Genomic DNA, 13,886 nt, shown 5'->3' on the forward strand with positions numbered 1-13,886 from the left:
TCAGAGAACGAGAACTTGGAGCAAGCTTTGAAGAAATGTAAGAATATAATTGGTTCAGATGCCAGTTTTCTCACACTTGAAGGAAAAGGCCTGCAAATCTTGGAGGAGTGCGAACCCCAGAACAAGAGGAGAGGCCTCAGGAATCTCACCTGGCTTGAGACAGGAGACAGGACACATGGTCACACAGTAAAGAGACACTGCTTTGCCTTAGAGTCCATTAATTTATTGAGTAAAAACGAAATCATTGTCGGACGTAGTCAGTTTGGTTGGGTTCAAATCTGGCTGATGTCCACTGGCAACAGAGATGAATGGAGGTGAAGAGAAGACATGGTGATGCTGGCGAGGGAACACTGGACAAAACAACCTTCCCCTAATTATAAAAGCGGGCATCACACAGCCAGTGTGCGTCAGTAGGCAAAGGGGGACACGATGTGTAATGAGCAGGGATAAAACCAAAGTAAGTGAGAACTTTCAAGAAAAGAGGCCAAAGCTTTTAGAGAACAGGATGCAGCAGGGGCTCGACGGAGAACAGCATTCGGTGCAGACCGGCCGGCTCACTTGGGGAACACGGTGATCACGTCGTAGCCCTCGGGTGGAGTCACCCGCTCCCGGGCGTGCTTTTCACAGTAGATTTGATCCTCCACAAAGAAATGGCCCTTCTGTTTCAGGTTGGTGCCACAGTCGGTGCACACGTAACACTCAGGGTGGCGGTGACGGTCCCGCAGCTTCACAAACACACCGCTACAGGAGGGAGGGAGGAAAGGGGCTCCGTTAGTGATGGGCACCTGAAGATGGCACCAGGCGAGGGGCTCCACCCAACAGGCCCATCAAAGGGTAGATCAGGCCTCCCAGCTGGCCTCCAGTCATCAAGGGGCTGGTCAGTACTGGGGTCCAGAGACATTACTCTTGAAGCCTTCTGGAAGTCTTTCCCATTTCAGGAGAGCAGCCCTGTTCTTTCTAGTTTTACATGTTCATACCCTAAGAGTTCCATGGCCAAGGAAAGCCTTCATCACCTGGCTCTGAGACACAGGATCTACCTGGACTCTGTGCTCCATTTTCCAGGCAGGAGTTTTCCCCCCACCACACCCAAAATGTGCAGTATCTGGCACTTTCCACATGTTCATGGTTTACCCAACCTGCAGGGCCTCCGATGCCTGGGGAAGGCAGATACTCACACAATGCCGGTGCCACATTTGTCACACATGGGCAACTTCTGGGCATTTCCAATCGATGCAGCCACTTTGGTGACTGGAGCCTTAACACTTCTGAATCCTGAGGGTTTGTTGGGATCCCCTAAAACGAGGAAAACACTTGGGTTGTCCATGAAGGGCAAGATTGCCTAAGTACCACTTAGCTCTTTCAGAGTAACTCAAATACATATTCCAGCAAGGTCATGGGCACTGGAGTCAGATTTGACTCTGCTGTGTGATCCTGGGCAAGTCACTTAACGTCTCTGATCCAAAGTTTCCTTTGCTATAAAATAAGAGATCGTTTTCCATTTCACAATGATACAAAAAGATCTCAAGACACATAAAACTCTCCCACAAAAGCTGGCACACAGCCCTCAAAACACAAATCACATTACATTCTGATTAAATACACATATACGGGAACTTCAAAATGCTTTACATAGATGGAATAAATAAATAAGTAAATAAAAATATCTGAAACTCAAAAGACGGTGTAATTCGATGCCAAAAGAAACCCAGTTCTCGAGAAGAACAAAGTGGTTGCAGTCGAGCATGCTACACATAACCAGATATAACACTGCTACAGAGCAGAGCCAGCACCCTCCTGCAGTCAGCTTTGTGTGTATAAAATAAGTTCCTAGTTGCTGGGGCTGAACTGCCTACAGCCTGGTTCATCACGTAGGCAAAGCCCTGTATCGTGGTAGCTATTAATAATGGTAAGCTACTAATATTACTATTATTGCTATATATTTAGCAGGCTGTGTTTCCACATCACTTATTTACTTATTTATTTTGCTGTGATGTGGCCTAGCAAGTATTGTTATGTTTGTCAGCTATTTACATGTGTCTCTCTGTCTAAACTGCAAACTGTTGGAGCACAGAACCCCATTTTATATACTTCTCAATACTCCACAGAGCCCACCACGGGATTAGCAAATAACAGAAGCTTAATCAATACAGAAGAAATAAATTACGAAACATGACAAATGCAGGATGGTCAATCCTTCCTCCCAACATACTAGGAGGCTAGAGAAGTCTGCACCAGTGGTTCTGAATGGGCATCTGTGAGCATCTCAGGCACCAGGAGGGAGTTTATGAAATTCACAGACCGGACTCTACCCCAGACCTGCTGAAGGAGCATCTCCAGGGACGGAGCCCCAGGAGCTCCTGTTCTACCTTCCAGGTTAAAATCCACATCTTCAGACTAAAACTGCTGTTTGCAGACTTTGCTGTGCATCAGAATCACCAGGAGGGCTTATTAAAAACACTGATTGCTGGGCCCCAGCTCCCAGAGTTTGACTCAGCAGGCCTGAGGTAGGGCCCAAGAACTTGGATTTTAACATGTTCTCAGCTGCTGCCGTTGCTGCTGGTGGTGGCTTTGGAACCACACTTTGAAAGCCACAGGACAAGAGCGAAGGAAAAAAAGGCTTTGTGTGTGAGGTGAGGGGGTGAGAGGAGGGTCATCCCTGAACTGCAGCTACACTGGGGAATCCTGAGGCTGACAAATGAGGACCCTCACTCTCCTGTCCTTCTAGAAAATGAGTCCCCATATGCTGACCGGCACTTCTGAACTGAAAACTGAGGTGTGTTCAAACAAGGGGCATTTACAGTTGGCTGAGCGTGGCAGACTATGCATTCTGTCCTCCATTACCCATACCCTCCCTACCCTTGCCACGCTCCCCAGCAGGTCAGTAATTCTCCACTGGGGGTGAGCTTGTTCCTGAGCAACAATTTTTGTTGTTGCAACTGGAGGCGGGTATGGGTCAGGAATGCTGCTAAATGCCCTAGAACGCACACAACAGCCCCACCACAAGGACTCATCTGGGCCAAAACGGCAACAGCACTAAGGCTGGGGAAACCCACCCAACCCACTCTGGGTTCGGCCAGGAGACTTGCTCTGGCCAAGGGAATCTGCCCGCCTCTTTGGGCAGAAGCACTCAGTGCGCTTGTGTGATTTGGTCCTCCTTTCACTGAGCTTCTGCCCTTTGCCGTAAGAAAATTTGCCTTTTGTAACAACCTGGATGAACCTGGAGGGTATTATGCTCGCTGAAATAAGTCAGACAGAGAAAGACAAATGCTCTAGGTTATCACTTAATGTGGAATCTAAAAAAATTTTAAAAAAGAATGACTATAACAAAACAGGAACAGACTCATAGATAAAGAGAACAAACTAGTGGTTATTACCAGTAGGGAGAGGGAACGGGGGAGCGGCAAAATAGGGGTAGAGAATTAAGAGGTACAAACTACTATATACAAAGCAGCAGCTGCTCACCTGAGCCTGCCCACTCTCCACTTGACAGCATCCTATCACTAAGTAAATCCTATCACTTTACTTTCTTGAAAAAATTTTTAAAAATAAATAAAATAAGATAAATAGGCTACAAGGATATATGGTACAGCACAGAGAATACAGTCCATATTTTATAATAACTTTACTTTTGAGGGGGTAATTAGGTTTTTATTTATTTTAATGGAGGTACTGGGAATTGAACCCAGGACCTTGTGCATGCTACAAGGTCTACCACTCATAGACCACTCTACCATTGAGCTGTACCCTCCTCCTATGACTTTAAGTGGAGTATAATCTATAAATACTGAATCACTATGTTGTACATCTTAAACTAATATAATATTGTAAATCAACTAAAATTTTTTTTAAAAAAAGGGAACAGCAAGCCCTAGAGAGTGACACCTCCCTCTGCTGGGCTCCCACAATGAAAAGTCATGGAGCCAGGCCCCCGCCTGTCAGAGCTCACCAGCAGCCCTCATATAACAGAGCAAAAACGCCTTTGCTGCTGCAACCCACTTCTGACTAACAGACTGTGAGAGCTAGCTTGGGAGACTTTGCTGCCTTATGGAGAACAAGGAGGAATATTTAAAAGCAGACTGGGATTTTTAGTGGCCCTATCATGGGTGTTCAGGGCACAGTCTCGCAGGTTTCCCTACCAGACCTGGAAACCTCCGGCATGGGGGAGCTGAGGAACACAGATGTCTATCCGGCAACACATGAGAACGAACAGGGATTAAAAGGCACCAGAGTTTCCACTGCTTTCAGTGCTATGGCTCGGCTTGGGGAAGACTGGATGCTGGCCCATCACAGGGCATCGGGGAAACCCCCTGTTGCTTCAGTTACCCGAGACCAAGGTACCTTTGTCACTTTCCAAACCTTCCTCTCTCTTGGCCACAGCCCCAGCTTTGTTCATTATAGGATTTTTTTTTTTGCATTAATTTTGACTTTTCAAAAATGTTGCATTAAATTATCATTTTTGTCTTGAGTTCTTGGGTACCAGCTTAAATTCTGTACCCAAAGCAAATGCCCCCCTCACCTTATCCTGATCCTGGCCCTGCCTAGAGGGATCTCAGAAGGTGGGTGGGCAGCTCACGTTCTGGGTGTTGGTGCTGGAACCACTTTGGCTGCCTACCCCTGTGAAGAGAAGGAAATGGCAGCATCTCTGCACATCTAGACAGTCTAGGAAGGAAACCGTGCGGAAGGGACCAACTCAATGAGGTCGGCATCTCCCACGTGATGGGCTGGTTCTCACAGAAAAAGAACTGCCAGGAGAGGGTAGGAGGTGCAGGAGGGTAGAAGGAGAGAAGGAAGGAGGGACACAGAGACCTATTTGGTAGGAGGAAAATCCACATTCCTTTTTGAACAAAGAGAAATGAAGTGGAAGAAGTCTGACTCAGGAGCAGAGGTTGGCTGTGTGCTGGTTCAGTTCTGCAGTGCCACCTACTGGCTCGACTGTCTTCTCTCACTCATTCAGTCAACACTGCAAAGATTATTTCCCTTCCTTCCCTCTCCACTAGCTTACAGTAAAAATATTAGCTCCCTTCAGACTCTGGGCAACTATAAAAATCTGCAAATCTCTCTTCTTCCAGTGAACCTTGCATCTCAAAGCTTTCTGGAAAAAAAGTGAAAATGAATGGAGTAAAGCACAGCCTTTTTTCTTTCCACTTCACCACTCAACAAAGCTCCCTCCCCTGAGGCCTTCTGTACATGGTGGATGTCTAGACTGGAATTTATGCTGTTTCATTCAGTGAAAATTTAATGCAAGTGCGTTTTAAGAGATAAGGGAGCGACTACAAAATCTATTATCTCCCTCTTCCTTTTTATTAAAATTTTTGTTTTCTTTGGGGCAAGAAGATATCCAGCCCAGGGGAGAAAAACTATAATTCTCAGACTCTTTTGCAGCTAGATAGGGCCATGTGACTAAATTCTGGTCAAAATATAAATGGAATAGTCATGTGGGACCTCTGGCAAAGAGAAAGCTGGTTCATCTGAAAGGGGAACGGCCCAGATAGCCCTTTCCCCCTTCTTTCTTCCTGGTGCCTGGGAGTGGGCATGATGGCTGGAGCACCAGCTGCCAACTAGCACCAAGAGGCAACCTTGAGAATGGAAGCTACCGGCTTGGTGGGTGGAACACAGGATGGAAGGGGTCAAGATCCTGATGAGCGGGGAGCTGCTGCCTCACAGCAGCTCAGAGACCCTGGGCTTCACGTCCTTCTCTGTGACCCCTGTGACTGGAGGGCATTCCATGAGATGAGCCCTGCAATGTCTATGTCCTCCTTTGGGCTGGAGGACTTTTCCTCTCTTAACTGTAGCCATGTATTCAGAGTAGAGTAAGTTGCAGTTTCTCACGTATTAACCATCATCCTCGAGTGTTGGCCCCCCAAGTCACCTGTCAGTTGGCTAATACTAGAACTGAATACAGAGTATGACTCATCCCTTCCAAACTGCACAGGTACTCCAAGCAAAGGGGAAAACTGCTGTTAGAACAGGATCCTTTTAGCCTAAAAGAAGAATTTTCCTAATTTCCTATGCTTGTAAATTGCCAATTTCTCTAAAGAACCCACCCAAATGGGGAGGAGGCCTGGGTGCTGGGTGTGTTCAGTAGGGAACTTTCAGCTTAGGAAGAACTCCCAGGAAGCTGGAACTCCACACTAGAGGCTTCCAGGAGGAAGGGTCCTCTTCCAGAGGGCACTCAGCTCTGTGCCTCTCTGGCTGCCCTGAGCAAAGAGCCAGTCCCTCTGGAGCCTGGCTAAAGCAGGTCTCACTAGCAGAACCACCAAGTGTCCCTCCCAGAAGTACCCACTGTCTCTTCACCATGGGCATCTGGGAAGAGGAGGAAAGCAGGAGAGGGCAGGACTTCATCAAGCGTCGAGGAAACCGACCGGGCAGAATGCGGACGGCTGGCTGTCGCCAAGACTAGGAAAGGGTGCAAAACCCAACTCTCTGGAAGTCACTGGTAGCTAGGCTGACGGTGAGAATAAGAAGGCACTTGTGAATGACCACCTGGGAGATCGGTCAGCCTGAGAGCTGCTGCTCACAGGTCACCTTTGTGAGAAGAGGAAAAAGCATCCCTTTGGCAACACACCCACATGCCTCAAATTTCTCATAATGCACTGTTGCTGTTACACTGAGATAGCTTGCTGCTATCCATTTGAAAATTATTTTGTTTTTTAGACACAGTATCTGATGTCTGTGGTGCAAAGACATCTTCTGAGACCTGCAGAGGCACACGGGGGGCCCTGGGCACCAAGGGCATCAGAGCTCACGTGGACAAGCAAGCGAAGGCTGGCCTGGAGTGTCTTGATGAGGTTTCAAACATCGTAATGGTTAAGAAGCACCTACTTTGTGCCATTCATGGTGATGGGTGTTTTGTGCAATTTATGACATCTGATCCTCACACTCTTAGAGGAAAGGATTTTATCCCCAATTGATAGATGAGCAAATAGGCCTGGAAAGGTTCAGAGACTCACCTAAGGTCACGTGGTGGAGGCCAGGAGGGTATGTGTGACCAGACGGGGGGCCCTCAGGCTCTCAGGAGGCCGTCCACCTCAAAGCAGGAATAAGCACATGGCCCCAGAGGGAGGCCCGGCGCCTGGCTTCCCTATGCTGCTGACTCATTTCAATCTGTGTGTCGTAGTCCACAGCCTCCACCCACCCACATGGGCCACCTGGCACAGGAGCAGGGTGTGTGGGCTCAAACCAAACGAGCGACCTGGGGGCAGACCAACAGAGTCCCCAACAGTCAAGCTCACCCCGCCTCCACCACTCAACGCTCCTGTGACAGGAAACAGCGAGCCAGGTCCGGCTGGAGGCTCACGTCCTCTCTCCTTAAGAGCTTTTGCACTTTAAGGGCCACACCATCCAAAGCACACAGTGCCATTTCCACCCACTCAGGGCTGTGTTCACTGGGTTGCAGCAAGGACTATCCCTCGCCCCAGGCCTTGAACAAGAGCCTCTGACCACACACACGGCTGGTTACCTTTCTCCTCAGACTCCAGGATTTCCTGCAAAACCAGGAATGAAGTGGACTGTTTCGGAGGCTCATTTAACTCCTGTTTCTCCTGAAGCATCTTGTAAACTTCAGATTCTCTGTCGATGACGAGTCCGCTGGGAAGCTGAGAATGGTCTAAGCTGTAAGGAATGTGCGTAAGGTCATTAGAACGTGTCACTGGGCACCCCCATCTACGCGAAGATGCCGCCAAAGGAAGGGTGAACAGAAAGTATCCCAATGGACAGAGCCCTCTCTTAACACAGCCTCAGACTCCAGCCAACGCTGTGGGCTGTCTGTGGGCAGAGCTTCCATGCACTCTCCCGCACTAAGAGGCTATTTTCCCAGTAGTTTCAGTAATTCAATTACTTTTTGGCCTAATCCCATGGAATGGTGATGCTGTGCTTCTTTCTGAACACAGAAACAACATAAATGTTACATAAACAACATTATGGCAAAAGAAAATTTAGAAGAGGGAAAATGTCAACCACGGCACCTGAGCACTAAATACTCAGCTGGGTCCCCTCCATGCGGGCCACATGCGTTCTTTCCCCAGGGCAGAAATCAGTGTTCTTTCTTCCTGATGCTATCAAAGTGCCTTCTCTGTCTCTAAAAACTCTCATAATTCTCATGGTGGGGCTCTGTGGTCTCTTCACCTCCCACGCAGAGGTCACAGTGTCTGCCCTGCCCCGTTCACAGATGGCTGGCAAGGATGAGAAAGGCAAGTGCTTTGAAAACTGAAATGCTGTTGCAGGTCAGGAAGTGGGCAGAGGCCCCAGCTCAGGCCGGAGACTGGGCGAGCCAGGCCTTGCTGCCCACGCCGCCCCTGTCCTTCTGGGTTCCCCACAACAGGACGAGACAGGCAGAGCTGGGAGCCTCGTTCCCCGGGGTCCAGGTTCCAGGGGAGGAGCCATTGCTGCCTGGTCTCTGGAAAGGAGGAGTGAAAGGGAGGTGGACTCCAGTCAGCTTTACCTGGACCAGCTATCCCGAGTCCCACCCCTTCTCACCCCGCCCCTCCGCCACCTGTCCCAGCCACGCCATCCGTGCACAGGACAGCTGACTGGCTTCCTAACTTGTCCTGCTGCTGCCACTCTCAGCCCCAGGACAGCCTTACTTTTGACCAGAGGCCGGAGTGATTACATTTTAAATGGGAGAATCAGACTGTGTCATGACATGCCTTAAGTGTTCTCATCTGACTGAGAACCAAATATTTACAGTTTTAATAACAAAACACAAGCTTAACCAAATTCATATCCTTTGGAGTAAATATTCATTACAAAAAGTCAAAAGGCCCTCAAAGATGGGGCTCTGCTTCCCTCTCCAAACACAAAGCTTGTCACTCCTTGCTCATTCCAGGCAGATAGGCCTTCATGGGGTTTCTACAACACCAGCCTCGGGGTCTTTGCACGTCCTGCTCCCGCTGCCTGGAACCCTCCCTCCCCAGATAGCCCTGTAGCCCCCACGTTCCACTCAGCTCTCTGCTCAGACGTCCCTCCTCAGATAGTCCCTGACCCTCAACTTAAAAGAGCCCCCACCTCCATCACTCTTCCCCCTTGCTCTGCTGCATCTCTCCCCATGTCGTTTCCCACTCTCTTGCCAGCTTATACTTGTTTCTTTATTTGTCTGTCTCCCCCCTGAAAGTAAGCTCCAAGAGGGCAGGGCCCTGGCCAGTCCTGTCACCATCATATACCCCCCTGGATCAGTGCCTGGCACAGGGTCGGGGCTCAGCAGGTGTCCGGGAAGTGAATGCAAGTTGGCAATTGGATCAAGTCCCTCTGTCCTCTTTGCTGCACCCTCTCCCTCCTCCTGCGGGGTCACAGGGAATCCCCCAGGGCTGTGCTAGGGAACTGGGCAGTCCACTCTCCTGGGCTCAGACCACCTCCTGACTCTCAGCCTTATTTTTCAAAAGCTAACACTCTCAAGAGAAGAGGGACAGTGTGCCCAGTGGAGCCAAAATGGAAATACCAGCGGGTGGTGCAATTTATCACCCACCCATTGTGTAATTAGTTCACATTCCATTTTAAATGCAACTCAAGTCCCCGGCTGGGAGTAGGGTCGCTCGCCTCGATGAAGCTCCAGGTTTTCTCTTTAATACAACCAGGTTCTCACAATAGAGGACAAAGCCCTCAGAGAGTGACGAATGCTCTGCTGCTGTCAGGGCAGGTCAAAATTCAAGTGGAGAGACTCACTAGCTGGTCACTCTGCAGGCTGCAGTAGGGGGAAGGGATGCCACCACCCCTGCCGGCCCACAGCTGCGGGTCCCTGCCCATGTCTCTCTCCCTCCCACCCACAGGGAACTGTGGGAAACTCCCATCCCCCAGGTAGGCGACGGCCCACCTTGAGGAGCTGGAACCAGGGGCCATGGTCTACCTCTGGCCCACCTTTGCAGCCCTGTCAACTGAGTTACATGCCTCTTTCTTTGGGTCTTGAGTTCTGAGCTTGCCCTATAATAAATGTATTACGTTATTTTGACAAATATTTTTTTCTATTACACTTGGAACTATTTTAAAATCAAGATCAGACCATGGAATGTTCTTGGGGAGAATTTTTCCCCTTCTTTGGTGTATGTTGTTATGTCTGGAAGCCACCAAGGGAACGCTAAAAATGACAAACCCAAACCACAAGGTCATCACATATTCTTCCAGCAAACAGTCTTGCAAAATATTTCCATGATTACAAAAAAGAAACAATTTATTATTTATTCTCAAATAATGATGATATCTTTCTACTACTTGACAACTTATAAAGCACTTTCAATACCCATCACCTTATGTGAACCTTTGATCTGCTTAATTTAAAAATCATATCCTAAGACACAAAGCCTAACTCTTGTCTTCAAGTATGGACAAATGAGACCATAATGTATTACAAAAAAATTCTAGGACAAAAGCATGCATTGGAAATGGATCCCCCCAAAAAAGCACTCTCTTTTTTATATATAGTAACAGCAGTGAAAAGAAAGAATTCAGTAGTGATAACGTTTCAAAAAATGTAAGACACATGACTGAGTCACCAGAAGAAAAATTTGTGAGGGTGGAACACTAAAAGTAAGCGTAGTCTTTATAATTTTAATAGCAAAATATAAGAGTTTAATCAAGTTCAGCTCCTTTGGAGTAACTATCCATTATACTCTTTGTGCTTCCTAGTTCGTGTTCCTCCCTGAGTCAGACCCATCGCTGAATGTACATCAGTTCATTAAATGTTTAATATTTTCTCCCACTCTTTTAGACCCCGACCTCAGGGACTGCCTCCCCAGGGACATCACAGCCAGGCCACTCCCTGTCTGACAATGTGGCTCACAGAGCCAGGTGTGTAAGGCCGGTGGTCTTTTGAACATCAGAAGAAAACTCCCCGTGAGCTCGTCTCCAGGAGGATTTCAGAGGCTGAGCTTGCAGACCTTCTATGACCCAAAGGTTGGCTCCAGCCAAGTGAGTAGCTGGGCGAAGGTCAGAAGGTCAAGGGGGACAGAGAAAAAGCACACTCGTGGTCTGGGACAGTAACCCAGGGATGAGAGTCTACTCCATCAAAACAGTGAAGTGACCAGAGTGGGAACATAAGGGGCTCTTTAACCTTCTTTTAAACTTAAATCAGTAATCAAAAATCTCCCAAAAACAAACAGCCCAGGGCCAGATGGCTTCACTGGAGAATTCTACTAAATATTTAAATAAGAATTAACACCAATCCTTCTCAAAGTCTTCCCAAAAGAAACTGAAGAGAAGGGAACACTTACAAATTCATTCTATGAGGCCAGCATTACCCTGATACCAAGACCAGACAAAGATACTACAGGAAGAGAAAACTGCAGACCAACACCCCTGATGAATCTTGATGCAAAAATCCTCAGCAAACTGAATTCAACAGGACATTATAAACTATGAGTAAGTGGGATTTACTTCTGCAAGGCAAAGATGGCTCAACATACAAAAATCAGTCAATGTAATTAATACACTAGATTAACAGTGAAGACTGAAGACAAAAACCACATCATCTCAATTGATGCAGAAAAAGTACGTGACAAAATTCAACATACTTTCACGATAAAAATGTTAAACAAACCAGGAATAGAAGGAAACTACTTCAACATAATAAAGGCCGCGTATGACAAGCTTATACCTAACATCATACTCAATACTGACAAACTAAGTTTTTCCTCCAAGATCAGGAAAAAGGTAAAGGATGCCCATTCTTAACACTTCCACTCGACATAGTACTAGAAGTACCAAGAAAAGGAAATAAAAGGCATCCAAGTTGGAAAGAAAGAAGTAAAACTGTATCTGTTCACAGATGATATGATCTTATATGTAGAAAATCCTAAAGCCTCCACACACCAAAGAATTGTTAAAACTAATAAGAAAATTCAGCAAAGTTACAGGATATAAAATCAACACACAAAAATTGATTGTGTTTCTATAAACTAACAAAGAATCCAAGAAGACAATTAATGAAACAATCCCATGTATAATAGCATCAAAAGAATAAAATACTTAGAAATAAATTTAACCGAGGAGGTGAAAGACTTGTACTGAAAACTATGAAACATTGATGAAAGAAACTGAAGACACAAATAAATGGAATACACCCATGTTCATGGATTAGAAGAATCAACATTGTTAAAATGTCCCTACTACCCAGAGCGATCTACAGATTCAGTGCAATCCCTATCTAAATCCCAACGGCATTTTTTGCAGAAATGGGGGGGGGGGGGATCCCAATATTCATATGGCATCTTAAAGGATCCTTAATAGCCAAAAAAAAAAAAAACAAAAAACAAAACAAACCTTGAGGAAGAAAAATAAAAGGTATCATATCTCTTGATATCAAAACATATTGCAAAGCATGGTATTGGCATAAAGATAGACATATAGACCAATGGAACGGAATACAGAGCCCAGAAGATAAACCCTGGCATGTAAGGTCAAATGATCTTTGATAAAGATGTCAAGGATACATAATGCAGAAAGGACAGTGTCTCCAAAAAATGGTACTGAGAAAACTGGACATCTGTGTACAAAAGGATGAAATTGGACCTTTATCTCACCATATACAAAAATCAACTAAAAATGAATTGAAGACTTAATGTAGGACCTGAAACCATAAAACTCCTAGAGAAAACAGGGGAAAGCTTCATGACACTAATCTTGGCAATGATTTCTTGAATATGACACCAAAGGCACAGCCAACAAAATCAAAATTAGACAAGCGGGACATTAAACTAAAAAGCTTCTACACAGCAAAGAAAACAATCAATAGAGTGAAAAGGCAATCTATGGAATGAGAGAAAATATTTGCAAACCATATATTTGATGAAAGGTTAATACCCAGAGTGTATAAAGAATTCCTACAACCCCAAAACAAACAAACAAAAAACCCAAATAACCCAATTTCTTTAATGGGCAAAGGACTTGAACTGACGTTTCTCCAAAAAGATACGCAGTGGACAACAACCATGTGAAAAGATGCTCACTAACCATCAGGGAAATGCAAATCAGAGCCATGAGATATATCACCTTACACCCATTAGGGTAGCTGCTACCTAAAACCAGTAACAACAACAACAAAAACCCAGAAAATAGTAAGTGTTGATGGGGATGAAGAAATAGGACCCTGTGCACTGTTGGTGGGAATGTAAAATGGCGCAGCACCATGGAAACCACTATGGAGGTTTCTCAAAAAATTAAAAATAGAACTACCATATGAGCCAGCAACCCCACCTCTGGATATATATCCAAAAGAATTAAAATCAGGCTCTCAAAGAAATCTCTGCATACTCATGTTCATTGCAGCATTGTTCACAAGAGCTGAGAGGTGGAAGCAACCTAAATGTCCGTTGACAGATAAATGGATAAAGAAAATGTGTTATATTCAGATAATGAAATATTATTCAGCAGTAAAGAAAAAAAAAGGAAATGCTGTCACATGCTGCAACATGAATGCTGAGGACATTATGCTAAATGAAATAAATCAGTCACAGACTGTGTGATTCCATTAGTAGAACTTTCTCAAAATAACAAAATTAGAGAAATGGAGAGAAGATGACAGGGCTGCCAGGGGTTAAGGGGGGTCCCGGGGAGGGAAGCGGGTGTGACTATAAAAGGGAATCTGAGGAATCCTTGTGGTGACAGAAATGTTCTGTATCTTGGCCATATACATGTCAATATTCTATTTTTGATATCGTGCTATAGTTTTCCAGATGTAACCCTTGATGGAAACTGGGTAAAGGGTATAGGGGATCTTTCTGTATTGTTTCCTATAGCTGCATGTGAATCTATAATTACTGCAAAATAAAAAGTTCAGTTAAGTTTAAGAAGTTTTCCCCCAAAGACGGAAATGATGGAGAGGAGACTGTGATACTCAGATTTTATGTAGGTGGGGATAAAGGATGTAGGCTGATTCAGAAAAACCCTTCATGCCTGAGCTG

General features: G+C 45.9%; 1 protein-coding gene across 2 annotated transcripts in view; it reads right to left on the reverse strand.

Annotated features, from left to right (window-relative positions):
• Nucleotides 1-201: 201 nt before the first annotated feature.
• PDLIM1 (PDZ and LIM domain 1) overlaps nt 202-13,886 on the reverse strand; it is a 41,626-nt gene continuing 27,941 nt past the window's right edge. For both annotated transcript variants that reach the window (XM_031461419.2, XM_031461418.2), the window contains exons 5-7: nt 7,460-7,611; nt 1,176-1,293; nt 202-741 (exon numbers count right to left, since the gene is read on the reverse strand). In XM_031461419.2, coding sequence (XP_031317279.1) covers nt 555-741; nt 1,176-1,293; nt 7,460-7,611 — 457 coding nt within the window. In that variant the 3' untranslated portion in view covers nt 202-554. The remainder of the gene's footprint in view (nt 742-1,175; nt 1,294-7,459; nt 7,612-13,886) is intronic.

The sequence above is a fragment of the Camelus dromedarius genome, chromosome 8 (assembly GCF_036321535.1).
Source record: "Camelus dromedarius isolate mCamDro1 chromosome 8, mCamDro1.pat, whole genome shotgun sequence".
NCBI classification, from domain to species: domain Eukaryota; kingdom Metazoa; phylum Chordata; class Mammalia; order Artiodactyla; family Camelidae; genus Camelus; species Camelus dromedarius.